The 25,331-nt window shown below is 40.4% G+C and overlaps 1 protein-coding gene across 1 annotated transcript in view; it reads left to right on the top strand.

Moving 5' to 3' along the window:
* The window catches only part of LOC126426851 (mucin-19), a 129,301-nt gene that overhangs the window by 94,304 nt on the left and 9,666 nt on the right, over window positions 1-25,331 (top strand). The window contains exons 11-13 of the mRNA XM_050088872.1: window positions 7,684-7,814; window positions 11,540-11,810; window positions 15,207-15,352. Of these exons, the coding sequence (XP_049944829.1) occupies window positions 7,684-7,814; window positions 11,540-11,810; window positions 15,207-15,328 (524 nt within the window). The 3' untranslated portion in view covers window positions 15,329-15,352. The remainder of the gene's footprint in view (window positions 1-7,683; window positions 7,815-11,539; window positions 11,811-15,206; window positions 15,353-25,331) is intronic.

Below are 25,331 nucleotides of genomic sequence, written 5' to 3'. Positions count from 1 at the left end.
GGAAGGGCTATTTCAGACAAAGGAAGAATGTTAAGATCCGAGAGAGTGAAGAAGTTCTGGAAACTGAAAGATTCTTGTTACGAAATTGACTAATCTAGTCCAAAGAAATGTAAAAAAGAGGATTGCTCACTAATTTTACTGAAAGTTTCTTTGTTGAAAAAGTTCTTTTGAGGACCGTCGTAGCACCTACACTGTGTGCTATACGAAACCTTTGTGTAATTGTATTTAGCTTCCTCTTATAGTCTTCCATAATGCCTCTCACCGGTCAGTACATTGCTGTCTTTTTCCTAGCACTTTATGTATAAATGCTGTTAATTTGTCCATACTAATACTCAGTTGTACTTCTCATTGTCAACTGAGTTTCGCTTGTGGACTAAAGCAATCTCACCGTGTAACATTCATTGTGGGCCCATGTTGTAAGTACTGGCCCTGTTGCAGTTATTTGGTGGTACAAATATTCTATTGCACTTAAAATAAATGTTTGTGCTTGCTCCTAATCAATATATTACATCAGTAAATGGAAATAGATTGAGTAAATTCACTTTCATGGGATTCTTGTAACTGAAATCTGTGAGCACATTGGAACTGAGGTTTTACTAGGTTATCTGTGACACTCAATTACCAATTAAAACTCGTACCAATACACACAGCTGTAAAAAATGATTGTTCTCTTTTACTGATTGCTCTCTTTTACTTTCTGTATTTCCTCTGTACTGTAATAGACAAGATTCTGTCCTGAATTGTTAAATTGCAGCCCACGTATTAGAAATTTGTATACCAAATAAATACCACTAACTTTGAATAATGACTGTAATCCACCCACTTCTCCAAAAAAGAAGATAGCAATTCAGATAACTGCAGAGGACTGCACATGCAAAGTTATCCCCAGAATTTTGAGTGTTAGCATTAAATGACGACTAGAGCAAGAAGTCGAGCAATATCGGGGAGACTTCATATCCAGAAGCAGCTATGCAGAACAGATCCCCACTTTAAAATAAATCGTGGCCCATTACAGGAAACAAAGTAAGCCTCTTGCAATAACTGTTTTAGGTTTTATGAAGGCACTTGGCAGTGTCTGTGACCTTCAATATTGAAAATCTTTAGAATTTTTGGCCAGTCCCCAAAATTAGTCATAGTGATGGAACTCACCTTAACAACAGAAAATGTTATGTCAGATTCAGAGGAGTATTTTCTGAGTTATTCCCCCCTAAAATCCAGTTTAAGGGGAGTCGGCATGCCCTATCTCGCCAGTGTTAACTTTGTGTACCTTTTTTCTCAGGAACTGTTATAGTTTCGAATTTTGTCAGCTGTTTTCAGCATATTGGGAAAAATTTAACATAAATTTCCCTGATTTGGAGAATAAGCCAGTTCTTGTCATTATTCTAGCTCAGTGGCCTCTTTCAGCTGTTTTATAGCATTTCTGAAAATTTGGATGCTACTGGTTTAGTGCTTTGCGAGATAAAGGTACAATATAACACCAAAAATGTCAAATGGCAAAAGATACTAAGTAATATATTCTGAAAATTCACAAATTTCTGTTACTTGAGCAGTGTTATCAGGATCACCTTCTGGTTCTTCTTTTTCACCTAGAAACTTTTTTCTTCTTGTTGCCCTTGCTTTTTTGTATTAAATTCAGCTGCATACTGAGCCTTGCTTACTCACGCTTTGTATAGAAGTTGAAGACCTCTGGGGGTGTTAACACTAGGAACAATGTCAAGCCTTTCCATGACATTTAACCTATCCACATGGCCATCATTGAATGAAATAACAGAATCACAGACTCTCCATTTCAACATTTATATCCCAACAGATATATTCGTAGGTGCACGAGTCCTTACGAGATTGTCAAACGACTCGTTTCGATTCTTGGTACAATCGTGAAGACATTTTCTGAGAAGATCAGGCTGCCGCAAGTCTCCATATGTTTGTTTAATTGCTTCCAAAACAGCCACTGTTATAGAAGTTGTGTGGTGGTAAAGATCTCCAGTAGCTTGAGCTTTTCTGCAAATATGTTGTGTTGCCCACACAGCTTGTTTCATTTCCTGCAAATTATTTGCATTATTTCTTATTGCTATACCATAGTACTGTTGAAGTTCATGTATGATTTCATCTGAAAAGCAACCTTTAATGCTTTCTCAATCTGACAAAATTTTTTCCTTTAGATTCTGCTTCAATTTCTTTTGACAGTTGCCCATTCTTTTTTTAATGTGATCAACGCATTCTAATATAATTATTATCTTATTGACATATGATATGGGTTTGATTCTGTCACACTTTTATAAGCCACGGAGTCCCCATCTCCGACGAATTTTGTGTAAAATACTCCCCATTCTTTTTCCGATCTGTAAAATTTTCACAGCAGAAACAGTCTCCATCCCTCCACTTGTACCTTCATAACTCTTACAACAGATGTGAGCTTCATCTTCCTTATCAGGTGCAGAGTGGTAACAATGCTTAGTGAGCACTTCACAATCAAAAATTTTGCCTTTGTTCACAATAGTAACAGTAACAGCAGTGTTTTTTGCAGTGTGGCCCCTTATCTGGCAGGTTCCATCCAAGGGATATCTGGATTTCCATCATTGCTATATTGTGCTTCACTGGCAGCAGTTTCCATATATAAATCTGACACTGAGCAGTCTCCTATTACTTTAGTGTAATTCTATATTTTAGTAGGTGGAAGTGGAAGATTCATTATGGCAAAAAGTGTTTGAGCAGCAGTATGTCCTTTACCAACAGCTCTCATTGCATACAGTAGCCTGATATTACTCTCAAAAAAATTGTTACTACCTTTTTAGAGCTCCAAAAACAGGTCTCATTTTCGCCACTGGGCACAAACTATAGCAGTTTGGCTGAATAGTCGTATAGATTTTGTTATGTTCATATCAAATGGGCCTCCACAAAGATTATAACAGAAACACTTCTTCATAAACTTACTAAAAATAGTCAAATAAAACATACTGTTCATTAGAAGTTTCATCTGTAACTTCAGTTATGTAGCACATAACTTCTTTTCTGATGCACTAGTGGGCGTATGTGCTTCGCATATCCCAGATGTACAAATGTTAGAACTTTCATCATTATCAATAGGTACTGAAGGAGAATCACTTACATAAAGGTTGTTCACTTAGGCAGAGGTTGTTTCCACATTGATTCCTGCAGAACTTACTCTTTTTTAAATAATGATGCCTTTCAGGGCATCGTAGAAACTGTAACACTCAGCATTAAAAGTAAAAATAAGACAGATAACAAACTTCAAACAAGGGACAAATGAAACTCTAGACTCAAAACACAAACTCACAGATCAAAAAGTGAACTATAAACACATTTAGTTGCCAAGACAACGGTAGCAATGGAAAGATAAAAGATTCTACAACAGAAGGTTTAAATACACACACATCACTAGTTGGACAACTTCCCTGAGTGCATATATAATTTTGAAAAATACAATAAAAATACTTCCAACTAGAATTTCTTAACAAATTTTGCACCATTTTAAGCAGAAAATTTCAAATTATTTTTATAAGCTTAAAAACTGAAAGAGTGTTTTTGTGTCATTCCAACTACCCTTAAGACAGGAAGGCTGTTTTGTTATTAGTGCTGTTCAAGTACGTATGGGCGTATATAGTAATAGAATGGAACAAGATAAACCAAAGAACATAAAAATTGGAAGACCTAAAGAGGTCAGAGAGAACTAATTGTGATTCACTGACGAGCTTGATCTCCTGTCCATCAACGTGTGGGAAACTTGACAATAATTAAATTTTTACAGAAAATAGCACAGAGGATCAGCTTCAGAATATTCTTTGAAAAAACAAAAATTGTGTTAACTGACTCACCACTCACCAAGAAAATTACGACAGAAAACAGGAGATTAAAATTGACAACAAATTTAAATATTTAATATAGTTATAAAATATATCATCAATGAAAAAACATTTATGGCATAATAGAATAAACGATATAATTAATCACAAAATTAAAAAAATTACCAAACAGTCATAACAGCCGGAAATACATTTATAGAAAATTTGATTAATGAAAAAGTTGATAAAACCATCTTAGCATTTACACTGGCCACTAGATGAAACCTAGAATGGAGGTAAATGCTCTGTGCTCTTAGTAACTTCCTTAGTGCTTCTTTCCAAATACTCCTTTTTCCCCCCCACTTTTAATCAGTGTACTGTAGTTGTCTTCCTCTGGCATCTTATTTGTTGTGTAATTTGTTCGTACTAATACTTGGTGGTACTGTTCAAGGCCAGTTGAAGTTCACTTGTGAACTAAAGTAATCTCACCAGGTAACTTTCTGTGTTCCCTTTCCGTAACTGATGGCTGCTGTTGCTGTGCGGAGCAGTTGTTGTTTGTCGATACAAATTTTTCTCTGGTGTAAACTAGGAATTTTTTGCTCACTGGTCATTTGTACGATCATTATGTTTCTACATTTCTTAACAAATTAGAAACCATATCATATAATGTTTCTTTTTTGAATGGAAATGTTATAATGTGTGTAATTTCTCAAGTATATTTATATTTAAATGTTCTAGTAGAACACACATTGTGTGTCAACACTGTAGTCATTTGAACCATGTCTCCATCTTTCTGAAACTTTGAAGAGATCATGCTATGAAACTGTGAGAACAGCTGTTTTACCCATTCATCTAATGTAATTAAAGGGGCACTGAGATATTGGAGTGTTTAATTGGTTTGTTTCTCAGTCCTGTTGCTGAACTGAGCCAAAATGGAGTTTAATTTGTTTATTTTGGGTTCACTCCCTCTTGTTGCATAATAAATTCTCTGTGGTCACCCGTTTCATAAAATTAATTGCTATTTGGACCAGCTAGTAAAATCTAGATAAAAGAACTGTTTTTCTTGCTAGTGGAATATTTCTCCTTGACAGTGTCTTCTATGCTAGAGGCTGAAAGAAACCTGGAATATTTCTCTGTTTTACGAATTGACCAGCAATACACTGAGGAGCCAAAGCTTTATGACCACCTGAATAATAGCATGTTTGTCAGTCTTCCAAATGAAATACATCAGTGACTCCGCGCATCAGGGAACTTTCAGTTTGTCGGTAGGTTTGTGGAGATGTGTGGCACTAGATGTCTGTGAACAGATCGTGTAATTTGCGTAAATAATGGGCCGCTGATGTGCATAGGTGGTGACAGTGCCCAATAGTACGGATTTCACAGGATTTACACCAGACGAATTTAGCCACAGAGACATTGACACGAGTACACTATAATGGTCCTCAAACCACTGTAGCACGGTTCTGGTGCAGAGACACGGACAGCTATACTGCTGAAAGATGACTTTGCAGCGGAAGAGATGTCGAGCACGAAGGGATGCAGGTGGTTCGCAGATGTCGACGTGTCTTCGATTACTACCACAGCTCCCACACGAGCGCAGGAGAACATCTCCCGTAGCTTAATGCTGCTTCCACCAGCGTGCATCTGTAGTGTGCGACACATTTCGAGCCGCCGTCCACCTGAATGGTGGCATTTTTGGAGACAGCCATTGATCTAGTGTAACAAAAATGTGATTCCCCCAGAAACTGATGCATTTCCATCGATCGACGGTCAAATGCCGACGGGGACGCGGCGACTGCAATTTTAATTGACAATTTCATTGAGTCGACATGTGAATGTGTTGCTGCTGCTGCTGGGGCTCCACGTTCGACAGTGCACGACGAACAGTGTGCTCTGAAACACTTACACATGTCCCGGCATTGTTGTGCTCTTTTGGCAGAGATGTCACAGATCACCATCTATCGTACTTCACATAGCAGACAAGCTTCTGAACACCACGTTCTGTGAAGAGTGGCGGACATCCGACCGTTAGTGCCCAGTGGTAATTTCACCGTCCTTCTACCTCTTTCTGTAGGTGCTCACGACACTATCGAGTGAACATTCGACAAGCTTCGCCGTCTCAATATACTCGTTGGCAGGCTCTGTGTAATAATAATATGCCCTCTTTCAGAGACGCTTATCTCGATGGATTTCTCCATTTGCAGCCCGTGTCTTCTTTAGGACGATTCCTTGTCAATGTCTGCTCCGCTTATGTACTTTTGTGACTGCGTCACATGCGTGCAACGAGACTGGGCAGCGTCTGACGTCACAGTGGGCAGTGGTTCATAATTTTTTGGTCGATCGGTGTATTTCTTCTTTCAACGCCAATCCGTTCGAACATCGTCATCATTTACTTAATTGTCCTCTGATACACACAAGGGTATGCTGAAAAGTAATGCCTCCAAATTTTGTATGCTAAAACTCTTCATGCTAAAGCTTTTTAAATACAACAAATGATATTAACAATCAAAATCATTATTCTTAATGTCTATATATTTCTTTCTCAACAGACCCCCCCCCCTGTGAGAAACACACGCACCATTTTATCACTGTCAAAGTAAAAGTCCTCAAAGCTGTTAGTTTTGGAAGCAGATCAAAATCAGGTGGGACCAGGTCAGAACTGTATGGAGCATGATCAGTGACAGTGAACTCAAGGGGTAGTGCTCGTGCGGTGTGGCATTGTCATGTGAAGTGTAGGGTGCTCCGTGTGTGAAAAAACTGTTAGAGCTCGAAACACGATTACAGCACACTGCTTCTTACATGCCGACATTACATTACACACTACGGTCCAGAGTTCTCGAGCGGCTGAGGGCTGCAAATATGTAGGCGTGAAGAAGAAAGATGTAGAATGTTAATAGCAGCTGTTTTGTTTTAATATCTTTAAGAGTTTTCACATTAAAAATTCAGAAACATTACTTTCCAGCACACTCTTCCATATTGCAATTGTATTGCAGTCATTTGGGTACAACTATCTTCCACAACAAGATTGTTTTGATGAGCAAAACAACAAAGAACTTTAGATAGATGGCAGTTTGAAAACTTCTATTGTTGTTTTGAGCACCATTCTTCCGTGGCCACGACACACCTCTGAGCTGCGACGTCTAAGAATAAATGGCCCCTGGCAGGTAGAGCGCCTTAACTCGTCGTGTACCTTGCATTACCTGCAACCGTTACTCATTTCTCTGACAATATGCTGTTCGAAATGTAACTACTAGCAAGAACATTAAATGAAACAACAAGTTTACTGTTACCAGTCACCGTTTTATTTATTTCCACGACGCGTTTCGAAGGTTTAAACCTCCATCATCGGGTGGATTTACATTAGTTAGTATTGCATTTGTGTGTGTGCTGTGTTACGATTTTTTTAGGCAGTGCCACAGGTTCCTCCAAAAAATCGTCAGTAACAGTCACGGTAAAGCCTAACCTTAACTAGCAAAAACGTTTATTAATTGTCATGGTCATTTAGAAGGACTAAGAGTGTAACCCATCATTTTCCCTAAAATGACATGTTACAGCTCAGTATTTGGCACAGTGAAGCAATACATAGTCTTCCAGAAGATGCCATCAAAGAAGGAAGGGACTCCATTATTTGTACAGCTTCCACATTTTCGGAAAAGAGGCATGTGAGGAATGGGAACAGCAGTGAGAAGTACCAGAGTATAGAAAGGGCTTGCCATTAGGATCAGTCTGGCACACTATTCCAACAAAGCTATGTTACAGCAAGATGAATATTGTGAGGTGGTGTGTGACCTCAATTATTTGAATAAGATTGGGACATACATATTTCTCTGTGTGCTTGACGAGAAATGATGAGTGATTACAAATTTTCTTACCATTTCAGCTTCACCTTTCGGCTCCTCACTTGGCACAACTCCGGGTTTCGGGAGCACATCGACGAGCCAGACGCCGGCATTCGGATCGCCGTTTGTAGGATCGGGGGATGCGAAACCGGCATTCGGCTCTACTGCCCAGGTAAGACGGAATTTCTCCTTCTGTAACTGTGCCAGTGCCGTTAAGGTGTTCACATTGAAAGGTGGATGATGGAGGTGGATGATGGGGCGGAGCGGCAAGGAGCAGTGTTCCACATACCGGTAGTCTTTTTGCCACCTCTGCCTGTAGCACACACATAGGGGTGCATGCAGAACATTTAGTGTCAATTTTCATTCTAGTTTAGGTGTGGTGAGGTGAGAGGAAGAAACAGTGGCTGGACTGTGAGGTATGCAAGAGAGACGGGGAGCACACTGGTGCAGCTGGAAGGTATTCCGTCTCTCTCTCTCCGTCTACACAGAACGCGTCACACTGCCGCCTTCCTACATGCACCCAGCTATAGCGTCTAGTCCGACTTGGGGAAATTACAGATTGATATCAATATTGTAAATCAGCACAAAAATAATAATAATAATAACGACCTTTTAAAAACCTTTGTACCAGAATATAACACGCTGTTCTCAATCCTCGACTGGTACTCAATAGTCTACATAAAAATTATTGTTTTGCTTTAGTGTTGCAAATTTCACAATTCATCCTGAACTAACTCTTACTACCAGTCACAAATGCCTTTATGGACTAAGTTGGCATGTAAGTGTAAGAATCCCAAGGTTCCTGAAGAGGATTCTGATTGAAGTTTGTTTATCAAATTAACTCAATATTCTTACTACACCATTCTGCATAATAACAGGGTGTATACGTGGACAAGGAAAAAAGTTCCCGGATTTCCCAGTTATAAATACACTTTCTCCTGGATGAAAATACACTTTTTCCGTGTAAAGCGCCAGTATATTCTTCCTCGGCACTGTAAGTCATCAATCCTTTGAATGTTTATGGTTTTATATACCGACGTAGAATTTCCCGGCACTTTAGAAAACGAAACTCGGGGGAAAAACACGTTTTGAAAGACCTTTGATGTGCAGGAACATGTATGCTGCATATTTTCGTATTACGAAGGTGTAAATTTGAATTCCACCGAACACTGCAAGTCACTTTCCGAAGCATAGAGATTGAGATGCGCTTTTGTAAGCGTCATAGCTCATTTACGTGATCTTGCCAGCTGATGACAGCAATAGGACACTTGATGTAGTCAGCCAATAGCAAGGTCACTCTTAAGTAGCGTGAATACACAAATAAGAAAAGTTAATGGCTTAAATTAATATACATAGCATTCACATATAACGTTGATCTTTATTGCGCGTGTTGCACTTTAAGATACACACACCAATGTGCCAGTAAAATTTTTAATAACGACGCAAATGTCTCATCTTCTGGGTTCGAAATACTTCTAACTGGTAGTCCTCAAAGAGTTGATTTTTAAATGAGAGTCAAACGCTTTGTGATTTAAGAAATTCATTGTAGATTGTCGCACATAATTCATCTTGCGTAAAAGGAAATCTGCTTTGAATGTAACACTTTTCAAACCACCATTCACAATATTTTCCCACGACCTGTTAGAAACAGGTTCGTTTCAGCAGTTGCAAGAAAGTGCCAGATAACTGGCGTCACCGCGCTTGTGCAGCTATGATGACGCAGGAAGCCCATATGTTCGTACATGTAAAACATTAAAAGATCTTACATTATGTCATAAAAGAAACAAGACATCAAAGGATACTTCAAGAGCGTCGGGATTTCGCTAACCATACTAAAGTGCATCATTCAGCTTAAAATGCACATCCGTATGTAAATTTTCTTGGAGTACCAGTACTCATGTTTGGTTCTTTGTTATAGCATAATGCCATACGTGCACTTGAAATGCAGCGAATAGTTGAAACTACACAATAGTGTGAAATTAAACACTTCGTTTCAAATAATTTGACTGCCTCAGTAGAAAGGATAAATAAAAGCCAAATCTCTTTAGCAAAGCAGCAAAAATAACTTCATTGTTCTGTAAGGCGATTAATGCTTGACTGTCAAAGGTGGAAATAAAATATGAAACTATTAACATATTTTAGCCTGCTGTAATTATGCGAACGTATTTTAATTCATTTGATAGCTCCCGGCCACAAAAATCCGTTTTGTTATCATTTAATGTGAGAGCAATAAATGAAGAGGAAACAACAAAAACACAGGTCACGTGGAGACGACCCACCTCCCCACAACAACTCGGACTGTTCTGTGCATCAGCCCCGGATCTACGATTTCAGAACTGGGGCAATATTGAGTAGTGGCGCCTAGCCGTACTTCCGTAACCAGAAGCGGGAGAAGGTACTGCTCATACGCGACTCAACTACGCATGCCCAAGAGCCCGCTCAAACGAATCTAATTTAAACAGTTGTCACGTCACGCTCATCGGAGGCAATTTGTTGTTATAAAATATTGCATAGTGTTCCTAAAGCCTTTGACACACTTTACTGTTGGCAGACGCTTGTATGAGCACTGTTTTGTTGTTGTAGACAGCGCATTTCCCCTGCAACTTAAGGTTTATTTCGTCCCTCCCCCCCTCCCCCCTGTTCATGTTTTGCTGCTGCAGTATCATTCTGCAGTAGCGGAGTACCATAATATCCTTTGTTAGAGTATTGCTTCTTACCAGTCAAAATCACAAAAATTCAACTGAAAACTAAAACAATGAAAAATTCCTGGAATTCTAAACAATTCCTGGGTTTTTCCCGGATCTCCCAGTTGTCCCGGGTCGTATACACCCTGAATAAATGTTTTTTATCAAAAAAAAGAGAGAGAGAATAGATACGTTGCCCCCCCCCCCCCTCCCCCCTCCCGAAATTACACCATTCGACATGAAACATCCCTTTGTCCTTTCATATATGCAGACCACATTGAGAAGGTGCTACAGCAAGATGATTTGTAGTATCTATCACTTGCATTTTGAGGATCTGTCAGTTAATTAACAACAGGAGCACTACGATGCAACTAGAATTGTTATTTTTTGTTAATACTTTTTTGTCACACATTGCTGTATCGTGTTCCACTAAATAACTATTTGAGAGCAAAGCAACTGTCTTACAGATACCTACATGGAACATGGTAGAGTGAGTCATTATAACATCAAACTGAGTGTGTGCCTGTCTGAGGCAACAGTCTGTGAAAGTTAGCACGAGAAAGTTTGAATATAACTGACTACAGCACACAGCACTAGTTGCCACTTGTATCCTCCTGCAGTGTTGGCCCAGCAAGTTTCATGCTACATTATTGATACAAATGAATATGCCCTTCTGTGGTATATTATGATTATGGAGATAAAGTTAAATTTCCTTGCAGACAGTATCAAGTGAAAGGAGGGGACTTGGTAGAAAAGTTTTGATGAGGAACTTGTGGCGAGACTTACTGTGATACGTTTATAGTGTTTGGTTGCTAATGTATACATCATCCCGTAACTTGCTGTAATCTCGTTTTGTGTCAGTCGTTGTAATGAAGTACACAACACAGCACCACCTTACATATTGTATCTTCACCTTTATTAATATGCCTCTTCACTTGTGATAATCTTTTTAAAATGTCTCATTTAGAGTAATGACCACAAGTAAGTGGCACTCTTGTATAGTACTCATTACCAAACAAGCTATTAGTCGACAATACAAATATTGAAACTAGATGACGCTGACGAAGTGGATCACTCCCGTAGGCTGGAAGAACTCTACAAAATACATTAGTGCTTACTTGTTTTCCTAATATTTCTGAGAAGAAATAATAAGAATTCTGTATTATGTTGACAATACCTGGGGTGGTGTACTGTACCTTCACCTCCGTTTTAGGCCAGCGCGGCAGTGACGACGGCCGGCCAGCAGGGGGTGTTCGCGTTTGGCGCGGCGAGCCCCGTGACCACGACGGCGGCGGCAGGCGCCGTGCCCTTCCAATTCGGGGCTACGGGGCAGAGTTCCTCTGCGGCTGCCCCGAAGCCCGGAGGCTTCCAGTTCGGGCAGTCCACCGACGCGAGCCCCGCAGCTTTCCCGTTTGCGGCACCGGCGGGCCAGGCGTCTACGCCGAAGGGGGCGTTCCAGTTTAATGCGGCCGGCCAGACGCCCGGTAAGTCCGACTTCCCTTTCGGCACGCGTCGCACGGGGCGGGTTTCCCAGTAAGTGCACTGTGCGGCACACGTGTCGGAGGTGTCACACGGTGTAATGCCTGCAGTAGGTTGTTACGTAGCAAAATGTTTGTTGTAATAACTGGGAGTTTTCTGATTGTTCCACGTTTGCATCAATTAATCAATAACACTTTCTTTTCTCTTCTGTGAACACCTCTGCTGTAATAAGAAGACACTTTGAGACTGAACTTCAGCTGCGTGCCTCCGTAGTGTAGCTACCTTTGCACCTCACAGGTTGCGATGTGAAATGTCGACATTGCTCCTTACCGGTCAGGTAGCACTCCAAAAATCTGACAAGTGAAATATTACTGGAGCTGTCAGGTGAAAATGCGTGAACCTCTCCTGTAGCTAATGGCCTAATGTTTGCTCGAAGCTGTCAAACGAGACAGCAGATAAACTGAACAGCAAATCTTAATCCTTGTGACACAGGCCTTACACACTGTGGTAAAAGATCGAGCATTCGTAGTGCCACAATAACTCTTTAAAATACGAAGAGTTCACCAGTAAAGGTCGACTTGCACTGAGCGTACAGAGTGGAATGCGGCGGAAAGGAGTGTCAGTGTCGGAGGTTCTCGGGAAGAAGTTGTCGACATTGGTGGGGGCGAGAGTGGTGTCGTTTGCTAACAGTGGAAGTTAGCATATTGTCGCTGCACCCACTTGTTTTGCAGTAGTATATTGTGTGCTTTGGTGTCTCTTTAAAATTTATTTTGTTGTTTGCTTCATTTTTGTGAAACATTGTGGAGCTCAAATACTTTACTTAGAGTGTCCTTTCACGAAAGAGGCTAAATTTGTCGGTGTGCAAAACAAACTTTCACACGATGTGTCGATGCCGAGTGACAAAACTTGATGACACGTGGACCGTATAATTTAGAATGTTGTGTCGGTGGTGGAAGTGGCCTGTAAAGACAATAATTAAAGTGTCCATAACTTTGCACTGCTTTAGGTTCCGCTGTGGTGCCGAGTTATACACGACGAGGGTAGTATTCTCAATAGAAACAAATCCCGTGTCGACGTATTGTCCTCAGTGCGGTCTTCTGTACTAATGTCGATAAGTCTTTAAGTGCACTGAATCTGGGGCAAAGCACCGAGTGTGGCCGTTTAAAAAAAATGCGCTGACTGGTCGGAGGTGTGTGCAGCGAGGTCGTGGCCATTTACCGTCCTCCGGCGACCCGTACGTACGGTGACACCGACAGAGAACGGTGAGCTTCAGACGGCGAGCTCGTCGAAAGTGTGCTGGCAGAAGATTTGGGATCACCGTCTCTCACGTAGATGTGAGTGACGTGCATTCCATGAAGGTGATGTCTGTACTGCACTGGAGGTAACATAAGGAAATGTACAATGAGATTAACAGGAATGACACCTGTATTCAAAGACACTAATTACACCAAAGTCACTGCAATTTAAGATGGCCCGTTGGACATTACAAAACGCAAACACGGGCCTTAATGGGCGTACGATCATCACAGGCAGCAATGTACGCGCCCATGCCAGCAATGAGGTCAATCGGGCATTCTTACAGTAGGGCATTCCAGTGGCCCACCAGCACAGTTAACAACTGCCGGATAGCTGTCAGTGCATTTGGACGTGCTGAAATAACGTCTCCCCAATGCATCCCACTTGTGCTCTAGGGGATTTAAACAGTGTGGGGGGTAGGGGGGAGTTGGGCTGGGCATACTAGTACATTTACTGAATATCCTCTCATTGAAAGAACTCCCACCTGCACAGTTTCATATGGGCGCACCTTGTTATCATTAAAATGATGTCGGGCTGAGGGCACCTCTGAAAAAGATGCCTGTGTGGTAGGATTACAGTGTCACAGTGGTGTGTGCAAAGGTTTGGACGTAATATGTCCATACAAGTTTATCCCTCCCCGTACTGTAACACCTGGACCTTCAAAATTACTGTGTTCGACAATTCTGGACGCACCCTTATATGACGACAGGTGGGAACGTGTAATACACTTGGGAACATTGTCAAACACGATCCTTTTGGTAAATAGAAGTACCATTTCTGCTCGTCTCGTTGTGTACTTATTTCTTTCGAGTACTTCTGTACTATATTGTAGCAGTTGTTTCTACGTAGGGTCCAAGTTTGTGAGCTGCGTTACCGAGTGAGGTACTGCAGTGGTTAGCACTCTGGACTTACATTTTGGAGGACGACAGTTCAAATTTTTCCTCCAGCTGCTGAAATTTAAGTTTTCCCCGATTTCCCTAAATTGTTCCGAGCTAGTTCCCTCGGAAAGGGCACGGCCAGTTTCCTTCCTCTTTCTCGAAACATTCTGAGCACGTGCTTCATCTCTACTGACCCCGATTTCCCTAAATTGTTCCGAGCTAGTTCCCTCGGAAAGGGCACGGCCAGTTTCCTTCCTCTTTCTCGAAACATTCTGAGCACGTGCTTCATCTCTACTGACCCCGATTTCCCTAAATTGTTCCGAGCTAGTTCCCTCGGAAAGGGCACGGCCAGTTTCCTTCCTCTTTCTCGAAACATTCTGAGCACGTGCTTCATCTCTACTGACCCCAATGTCGATGTGACGTTAAACCCCAATCTACCTACCTTCGAGCTGTGTTACTTGGCAGTGACAGATTGTCCTTAAGATTTGTGCACTAGAGTATTTGAAACCAAAAAATCGTTGGTTTTTACAGTAACTAAACAAAGGAAAACACTATACAATTTTCATTTAAAATACTTTTTTTTATAGTGGAATAATTATATATATATATATATATATATATATATATATATATATTTTTTTTTTTTTTTTTTTTTTTTTTTTTTTTTTTTTTTTTTTTTTTACATTGTTTGGTACTTAAAAGGAAAACATAAGCATTGGATGCGGTAAAAAGGCTCTATGTATTGCCTTATAAATATTGTTTGCCATGTTTGTGTATATGTGTTTTGTCTAAAAAATAAATGTCAGTGTTTCAAAATGTGTGTGTGTGTGTGTGTGTGTGTGTGTGTGTGTGTGTGTGTGTGTGTGTGTGTGTGTCACTTTTCCAGTTGTTTCATTTCTCAGCTGCTTACATTACAAACCTTGTCAAGTACTTTGCTTTTGCCATTAATTATCTTTGCTAGTTACTATATCCTGTCTTATTGTATCACAGACAGTATATTGAAACAACACATTCTCTGTTCGGTACTGGGCCAAGTGAAGTGACGTTCTGTTGACGTTCCATCAAATGCGAACACAACTCCATTTGACGGTGACATTGCTTTCCCTTCTATTCCGTCGAGTTCTACTTTGAATCGACCTTTAAGTTATAAACATAAGTTAATAAGGATTGCAGAGAGCTGACAGGTATCTCCCTTGTTACTTACGGGCACTGTCTGTTCTTTTTCAGGAGGGAGTGTGCCGAACGTCTTCGGCCAAAGTACGCCCGGCTCAGTGGGGATGTTCAGCATCGGCTCCGGATCCACGGCGCCGAGGTCCAGGACGTCACGTATGCGCAACAAGAACCGGTGATTTTCGGCGTCTGAACACGCACTCGTAAGTTCTGCAGAAATACGTCTTTCCTTCCAAGGCTATCCAATTTCTCTCTCTCTCTCTCTCTCTCTCTCTCTCTCTCTCTCTCTCTCTCTCTCTCTCTCACACACACACACACACACACACACACACACACACACACACACACACACACACACACACACACACTCGCAGTCATTGTACAATATTGATGCTGCGAGGGTCCTGCTATTCGGTACCCTCAAACTGTGGGACAGCTTCTCCCACTGTGGACTTCGATGCATTGCATTGAAGATGCCAAGACAGACGTTTCTTTTTCCAGTGGAATAACACACCCAGAGAAGTTGAACTCACTGTATTTCCTATAATATACGACTCACTTCTCTCAGTGAATTGGCTGCGCATGCATCAGATTCCAGCTATGTTGTTATGCATCTGTCTCGCACGAGGCTCAAAAGAGTATTAGTACCATAAAATCTGAACATCAATGCAACGATGATTTCTTTGGGGGTCACAGAGGTCACGTGCACTCCCTGCCTTTCCTCACTATCCCCAAGGAGCCGACGACTCAACCCGACAGGTAGAAACACCAGTCTGCAGCATGCATAATCAAAAGCACAGGATCAGCACAAATCGTAAGGAACCTCCCAAAAATGGGGTGCTTCCCACTCTCGAACTACTTTAACGTACGAACGTCTTTCGTCAGGCAATAGATAAAGGAGGTGGAAAACATCATTCTAGGAATGGTATATTAGACCTCATACTGAAATGTATTTATTAACAACACAGTGTATTTTTTGCCGGAATGGTATGTCTCACAATGTGGCATTCTATTGTGAACGTTACCTTTTGGAATCCGCAACTGAGTGGCCAATGATGGTCAATTTTGGCCACGTGCTGTTAGTTAGTTATTCTGCCGGGATTAGGATTTAGAACCCATCCCTCATCAGAACATGAACTTTGTGGCAATATTTTACAAAATACTGCTTCCCATCTTCGTACAGTGTTTCAGTTCTGTAAAATTTATGGAATTGTGGGTGTAACAGATATGACAGTATTGCTGGTCAGAGCCAACTAGAATTGGTGTTACAGGGAACTTAAGCTTTTGACGTGAACGAGTAGTGCAAGTCGCATTTGGATAGAACGATGTGTACGCCATTACCTTCTGTCACGAGCTTGTGAAAGCAGTCAATGCAGTTTGTTATTTATGTCATCGCATTTATTGACATCTGCCCAGTTATCTGCCTGTCTTCTATTCGATATAGAATAAATTATCTTCAGTGTAATTTTATTGACATACGTTTAAAAGGATAAGTACAATGAACAATATGTAGTGAACTGGCTATAATAGTAATTTAACACAAAATTTCATTAAAAAATAAGAATAATTACCCCTTCAGAAGCAAGAATTACAGTACAACTTCCCCTGTGAATTCATTTTTCAGAAAACGAAAGCAAATTTGTCATGTGAGGAAGATAGCAAACCCTGTTGCTCTCATCAGTAATTGATTGATTTTGTCTGTGAATGGTCAGTCATGATAGAGAGCATGATCCTTGCTTCAGGTTACAGTGTGTTAGCGATGATACATTGCCTCACATCTTTGTTATGCACTGCCACATGCTATGATACTGTTACTGTGGGCTAAGATTTTGTATTTCACTGTACACACACCTAACACTTGCAGCTGTGTCTATGTTTAAAGTGCACCATCCATTAACAACACAATCTCTTGCCGTTCCAGTGTTGGTGTTGTTCTCTTTCTAAAAATAAAAATAATAAAAGTTTTGCAAACCCATATCTATTCCTTCATTATTGCTTGAATTAATACAGTGCTGTCGTCCATCCAAATGAGCAGCAATTACATACAATAAACAATGAGCTAGGTGAGAAAATAAAAGTGTGATCCGTGTAAGAAAATGACCTAGATTCAGAGTTAGTGGTGCAATCCCAGACTGGGGCAGTTATTTACAAGATAATCAGTAATCAAATACGCGATTGGCAGGGATCTGATGCAGCTGCACTGTTTAATGCTTTTAGTGGGTCATTACTGTGGGGTAACACTTGCATGGTGCCACAGTGTGATAGAATGAAAGTTTATTTTAGTAGTGTTTGATTAAACTGTGATTTAGCTCATATAATGTAAGTTCATTTTATCATTGTTTAATTAACTAAGATTAAACTATGATTTTGCTCATACATATTTATCTTGCTAACATAAAGACAGCTGTTCCTTACATATGTACAAAGTATGCCACACACTTGCTCATTCTGTAAAAAATGGCGCACCCGCTCGAGGATTAAATCTCATTATCTTTAATTGACCTAATGACCATGAAAACTGTGGATTTCATCTATGAGGGTGAGTCAAATGAAAACCTTAAATATTTTTTAAAATATTATTTATTGTGCAGAAGTGGTACAAAGCTGTATCACTTTTCAACATAATCTCCCCCACACTCAATGCAAGTCCTCCAGCGCTTACAAAGTGCATAAAATCCTTTAGAAAAAAATTAATTTCACAGTCCGCACAACCACTCGGGCACCGCGTCACATACCTCTTCATCAGAACTGAACTTCTTTCCTCCCATTGCATCATTGAGTGGTCCAAACATATGGAAATCACTTGAGGCAAGGTCTGGTGAGTATGGCGGATGAGGAACACACTCAAAATGCAGGTCTGTGATTGTTGCAACTGTTGTCTGTGATTGTTGCAACAGTTGTGCAGGCAGTGTAGGGCTTTGCATTGTCATGTTGCAAAAGGACACCTGCTGACAGCAGTCCACGTCACTTTGATTTGATTGCAGGCCACAGATGATTCTTTAGGAGATCTGTGTACGATGCACTGGTGACAGTGGTCCCTCTAGGCATGTAATGCTCCAAAATGACGCCTTTTTCGTCCCAAAAGAGTGTCAGCATAACCTTCCCTGCTGATGGTTCTGTTCAAAACATCTTTGGTTTTGGTGATGAGGAATGGTGCCATTCCTTGCTCACTCTCTTCGTTTCTGGTCGGTGGAAGTGAACCCAGGTTTCGTCCCCAGTAACAGTTCTTGCAAGGAAGCCATCACCTTCTCATTCAAAGCGCCGAAGAAGTTCATCACAAGCATCAACATGTCGTTCTCTCATTTCAGGAGTCAGCTGCCGTGGCACCCATCTTGCAGACACTACTTTTCGAAACTGGAGCACATCGTGCACAATGTGGTGTGCTGACCCGTGACTAATCTGTAAACATGCTGCAATGTCATTCAGTGTCACGCAGCGGTTTTCCTTCACTATGGCTTCCACTGCTGCAATGTTCTGTATCGTCACAACTCGTTGTGCCTGACGTGGACGAGTAGCATCTTCAACTGAAGTCACACCATTTGCAAACTTCCTACTCCATTCGTAGACTTGCTGCTGTGACAAACATGCATCACCGTACTGAACCTTCACTACGCAAAAACCAAATAACAGAACACTGTTCTTCCCAGGTGAAAGTCGCAAGTGGGGCGGCCATCTTTATCCTGATACTGCGACGGTGTGTGCATCTGCACTATGCTCCCACCTACAGGCCATTCTGCATGCTGTTTGTAGCACACTTACCAACTTGCAGGGTAACAGCACAAAATTTTGATTTGTTATTACAAATTTAAGGTTTTCATGTGACTCACCCTCGTACATCTACATCTACACTCTGCAAACCACCACGAGGTGCATGGCTAAGGGTATGTTCCATGTACCAGTTACTACGATTTCTTTCTGTTCCATTCACATATGGAGTGCAGGAAGAATGATTGATTGTTTGAAAGCCTCTGTGCGTGTAGTAATTATTCTAATCTTATCCTCACAATCCCTGTGTGAGCGATATGTAGGGGGTTGTAGTATATCAGCAAAGTAATAATTTAAAGCCAGTTCTTGAAACTTTGTAGACTTTCTGTCTTTAAGAGTCTTTTAGCATCTCTGTGACACACTCCCATGGATTAAACAAACCTGTGACCATTCGTGCTGCTCTTCTTTATATCCCCTATTAGTTCTATCCGGACAATGGCCTTGCCGCAGTGGATACACAGGTTCCCGTGAGGTCACCGAAGTTAAGCGCTGTCGGGCATGGTCGGCACTAGGATGGGTGCCTCATCTGGGCCGCCATGCGCTGTTGCCATTTTTCGGGGTGCACTTAGCCTCGTGATGCCAATTGAGGAGCTACTCGACTGAATAGTAGCGGCTTCGGTCAAGAATACCATCTTACGACCGGTAGAGCGGTGTGCTGACCCCACGCCCCTCCTATCCGCATCGTCCACCGAGGATGACACGGTGGTCGGATGGTCCCGGTAGGCCACTCGTGGCCTGAAGACGGAGTGCTTTATTAGTTCTATCCAGTATGAATGCCACACACTTCAGCAATGTTCTAGAGTTGGTCGCATGAGTAATCTGTAAGCAATCTCTTTTGTAAACAGATTGCACCTCCCCAATATTCTATCAGTAAACCGAATTCTACCACTGCTTTACCCACGACTGAACCTGTGTGATCATTCCATTTCATATTCCTACAAAGCATTACACCTAGGTATTTGTAGGAGTTAGTTGATTCCAGCAGTGATTCATTGACATTATAGTCAGGATATCACATTTTTCCATTTTGTGAAGTGCAAAATTTTACATTTCTGAACATTTGGAGCAAGTTACCAATATCTGCACCACATTGAAATCTTATCAAGATCTAACTGAATATTTACGCAGCTTATCTCAGATAGTAGTTCATTATAGATAACTGCATCATCTGCAAAAAGCCTGATTTTACTTTTAATATTGTCTGCAAGGTAATTAATGTACAACATGAACAGCAAGGGTCCCAACACAGTTTCTTGGGCACACTCGAAGTTACTTCTATATCTGACGATGATTCTCCATCCGAGATAATGTGCTGTGTCCTCACTGTCGAAAAGTCCTCAGTCCAGTCACAGATTTCACTTGATACTCCATGATACTTTTGACAATAAGCATAGGTGGGGTACTGAGTCATACGCTTTTCAGCAATCAAGAAACACTGCCTGTACCAGGTTGCCTTGATCCAAAGCTTTCAGTTTATCACGTGAGAGAAGTGCAAGTTGGTTTTCAACTGATCAATGCTTTTGAAAACCTTGCTCGTTGGCATTGAGGTGGTCATATTGTTAAAGATACTTATTTCATTCATCTTTTCAGTATATGAGTCTTAAATTGGGGCAATTCTCCTGGGCTTTCCTTTGTAAAGGAACATTGAAAGCTGAGCTAAGCTCCTGTCACATTCACTAGGGACTGGACACTAACTATGGCGCCAGTAACAACCTTTACGTATGACTTGAATGTTTTCAACATTTCGTGGTCCTATCAGCAACTGTATAAATATTAATTTTAATTTTAATGACCAACAGTCTCAGTTGCACAGTTTACCTAAAATTTACCTAGGTTTCATTCAGGATAACCCAACCTTCTTCAGAATAAAAGTAACTACCGTTTGCCCATAGTGGACATCGTCAAGCCAAAACTACATAGCTACAAATTATTGTCAGACTGTAAAAACTTATCTGGAACTGCGTCAGCCCCACTTCGGGACTGCGATGCGGCAGACACGAGTGCTGTACTGGAACTGACCGTAGCGTCATGAGGCCCGCCTAGGCGTACTCAATACCTTGCGCCTGCACATAAACTGTATGATAGTTACTTGTTGGGACAAGACGCGAACTTAACTCCTGACCTTGAATTTACTAGTAGAGTGAAATAAAAGGTATAGCTGAGGAAAAGGGCGTATATGTTATCCTGTGCAGAACGTACTTAGATCGACTGTCTTAACATTTATGAAGGATTCATTGGTCATTATATGAGGAAGACATGTGCTTACAATGTATGGCCTGTCTAGGAAAGTTTTGTGCTTAAGCATGAAGTTTAATCACCTAAAAAGAACTTAGGAGTGGGAAGGATAATATAAAGCTAACATCGTCATTATTATGACTAGATCTAGAAATTTTTAAGACTTAATTTTAAGCACTTGCTTAGCTATGGTAAAAACACATGAACATCCTATTAACTTAGCACACAAATGGTCATGATTGAACTTATGAACAAGTCTATATCTAATCTGTAACATCCGGCAATACAGGCCATATAAAATAGATGGTCATTATTCAAGATTAGTATATTTGACATGAAATGGTCTAGAATCAAGTCAAAAACTAATGCACGTGCCTGATTGAGCTTCTTGACGAAGTTATGGCTATGAGTTGCAGTAAACACTAAAGTAGGGGATAATGTGGCGGCAATCTGATACTCAATTTGCCTTCATGGAGGTGATCCACACACATACTGTAAAAACTGTGTATGGAACACTGCCATCATAATTCAGGCTTGGTGACCACTGCCATTGAACTTAGGGAATGACAGCAGAATTATGTTTAAAGCCAAAGTGTGACTTGGCGAACATCACTCCGGTTAACACATTTAAAACTGTTGACCGACAGAGAGGTCAATTATGCTCAAAGCTAAAGTGTGACTCGGCGAACATCGCTCTGGTCAACACACTTTAAATAATTGACCGACATAGGTCAATATGTACTACTTTTTTGCCCAATCAGCAACAGTGTAACGTTGATGTCTTTACACCAGTCAGTGATGTCATAATTGACCTATGTCAGTACTTTGAAAAACATGTAATAAACAAGCAGGCTTGTGTGGAATAGAATATTGAGCAAAATTTAATAGTTTGTTGTGTGTAACAGTCATTAAATATTTGTGCCATCCAGCGACTTCAGTCCTGCAGAGAGAGTTTTCTCCAAGACAAGAGAAATAATTAATGAAAAACGCAACAGACTAAAGGAGAAGTATTTAAGTACCTTACTTTTTATAAAACAAAGTTTTTGTACCTTGTAATGCTGTATTTTAAACAACAGACTGAAGGACAGATATTAAATACAAACAAAAATAAAAACAAAATTTGCATACCTAGTATTATTGTATTTAAAACCATAAGGAATTCTTAGAAAGTTATTTTTAATTTGAAATACATGCACAAAACAATCGATATATCTATTGTTCTTAAAAATACTATCAATAATATCACATGTGTCAACTATTGATATTAAATAAAACTAGCAGAAGGACCTATCAAGGGAAAGAATCGTCAGGGATGCCCGAGGATGTCATACGTTTAGCAGATTAGGAATGATGTGGAGTGCACTACATATGTGAAAATTAAGAAGAATATTATGAAAAGGAAAGTTGCCACTCACCATATAGCGGAGATGCCAAGTCGCAGATAGGCCCCACACACACACACACACACACACACACACACACACACACACACAAAGGCGCGCGTGCGCTAATGCAACTCTGTGTGTGCCGCCTTTCGGCCGCCGCGTCCACATTTTGCTCGTGCCTGTTTTTAGACCTGCACACAAACATGCAATGCGCAGTAGGTCAGCTTTATCTCTGTCACACTTCTATTTAAAATATTGTGGGTTTGAGACGGAGATAGGCAAAGTGGTTCTAGAATTTACACGGAAGTTCGGAAGCACTACAAATTGTTTCCAATGATGGTTTTGCAATCCTGTTATCATATAGTAGTAGGTTTTTCTGCCTATTTATTGACAACATGTTAACATTTATTTATGTTTAGTGTCAGTTGCCACACGATACAGAAAGTGACAGATCATTTGCAGGTCTTCCTGCATTTCAGTGCAGTTTTCTAGTGTCGAGATATCTCCATGTGCATCAGCACCGTCCGCAAAGACCCTCTTAGAAGTTCTGACATTATCTACTAAGTCTCTCTCTCTCTCTCTCTCTCTCTCTCTCTCTCTCTCTCTCTCTCTCTCACACACACGCACACACACACTCACTCACTGGTGTATGTGCGGATGGATATGTGTGTGTGCGCGCGCGCGCGAGTGTATACCTATACTTTTTTCCCCCTAAGGTAAGTCTTTCTGCTCCCGAGATTGGAATGACTCCTTACCCTCTCCCTTAAAACCCACATCCTTTCGTCTTTCCCTCTCCTTCCCTCTTTCCTGATGAAGCAACCGTTGGTTGCGAAAGCTTGAATTTTGTGTGTATGTTTGTGTTTGTTTATGTGTCTGTCAACCTGCCAGCACTTTCGTTTGGTAAGTCACATCATCTTTGTTTTTAAAGTAATAGTCCAGTAACACTCCTTTGTAATACACCTGAAGTTATTAATACACTTGAAGATTTCTCTCCATTAAGAATGACTTACTGTCATAAGTTTGCTAAGAACTCTTTCAGTTCAATCTCACAGCTGATCTGATATTCCATATGCTCAAAACCTTCTAGTTTGCAGTGCGGAACTGTGTTCCATGCCTTCCGGATTGTAAAAATATGGCTTCGACCTGGGCACCATTATCTACTGCTTTCTGGATCTTGTGGATGAACAGAGCAAACTGGGTTTCACTTAGTCATTGTTTTGTGTGAATACAGTATAACTCCATTTTGATGTTACCGGAATTGAAGTTCTCCTACTCTTTATAACATATTTTGTTGATCCCTTCAGTGTCTGTTTAGGATGTTGATCCCCACCTACCTTTGTAGTATCAAAATTATTCCTTTCCTCCGTTCACACCAAATGAAACAATGTTAATGGTAAGGTGTAAAAAGGACTATATAATTGTGACATAATTAACAAGACGCTGGTTTTGAAATAGTGTTTACAAAAATTACTCAGTGAACATTCTTGAGCTCAAATCGTCGTCCTTCTGAATTGACATTAAAAGTTGAAAAAATTCTTTAACAGTGACAACCAAATAATGAATGCACTATGTGTAGTATAGTGTGTAGTTGTGTTATCGAACAAAGTGTTGGAGGTGGGCTGAAGCAGCAGTGTTATTCCAAACAAAAGGAAAGTTTGCAACTACAGACAAGAGCTGTAGCACCACTTGCAAATAATATACAAACTATCTTTGAACAGTTGTGGATATGGTGCTCTTGCGAAAAAAAAAAGTATGAACTACATGGTAATTATTCGCGTATTAATTTGTAAAAAAAATGGAGCATTAACTTCGATTCAAAGCAGAAGTTATGGAGTGGATTGTGACCTACGATTTTTTAGGAATATGTAGCAATTACTAATGTGGTGCTTGGGTTGGGAACTAATACTGAAGCTTAAACAATTTACATACAGTCATAATTGTTACACACTTTCTGTGTTTCTTTCAGAATACATTCTGACTTCTGAGGGGTTGGTTAGGATGGGACCTGCAAGCACATCTAAAATTTAACTGGCTTTCTGCTCTATATCCTGTAGTACATAATTAGATTTCATTACACTGCCCGTATCTACATACTTTTAACTTCAAGGTGACCTTTATAGAACTTAATTCTGTCATTGGGTCCATCATCTTAGTGCAGTCAACGGGATCTGTTGCCCCCCTGCTATCCTGTCGTACTTTTGCTTGGAAAAATTCATTTTTGGTGTACAGTGAAGGAAATTTTGTAATTTGAAGTTAGATTTGCTTCTTGTCTAGAGTTTGCTGGCAAATAAATGTATGTATCATGTGTCTAGGTCTCATAATTGCTTTCAGTCTCCTGATAAATTTTTCATTTAGGCATCAAAACTTTTTAATGTATTTATAAACTAGAAATCCATATAAAAAAAGATTTAGCAGAAGGAACTGAAGCAAACTACATTTCTGAATTCTTTTTTATCAGACAGTATGAGCGCTTGCCAAAATATAAACCTTATATGCTTAAAATGTATTTTCACACAGTTTACACCATTTTTTAAAAGTTCTCTCAAAGCTGTAAAAGAGAGTATTCACTGTATACTGAAATAGAACTGATGTAAATAAATTGACATTCAAAGTTATCACTGTATACCAATGATGTCACAGCTAGAAAATATAGAAATGCTGCCAGTAGTATTTCTAACATGACATTGAGTGACATACACTTAATTGTCGTGCAAAAAGGTGTTCAGTAAATTGAAGATTTCAGTTTCTGTAGACTTTTTGCTAAATTAATAAGATCAGTAAATCACGGAAAGTGACG

Source organism: Schistocerca serialis, chromosome 11, assembly GCF_023864345.2.
Source record: "Schistocerca serialis cubense isolate TAMUIC-IGC-003099 chromosome 11, iqSchSeri2.2, whole genome shotgun sequence".
Lineage (NCBI taxonomy): Eukaryota > Metazoa > Arthropoda > Insecta > Orthoptera > Acrididae > Schistocerca > Schistocerca serialis.
Note: the sequence above shows the minus strand (reverse complement) of the source record. Positions and strands in the feature narration are given on the sequence as shown.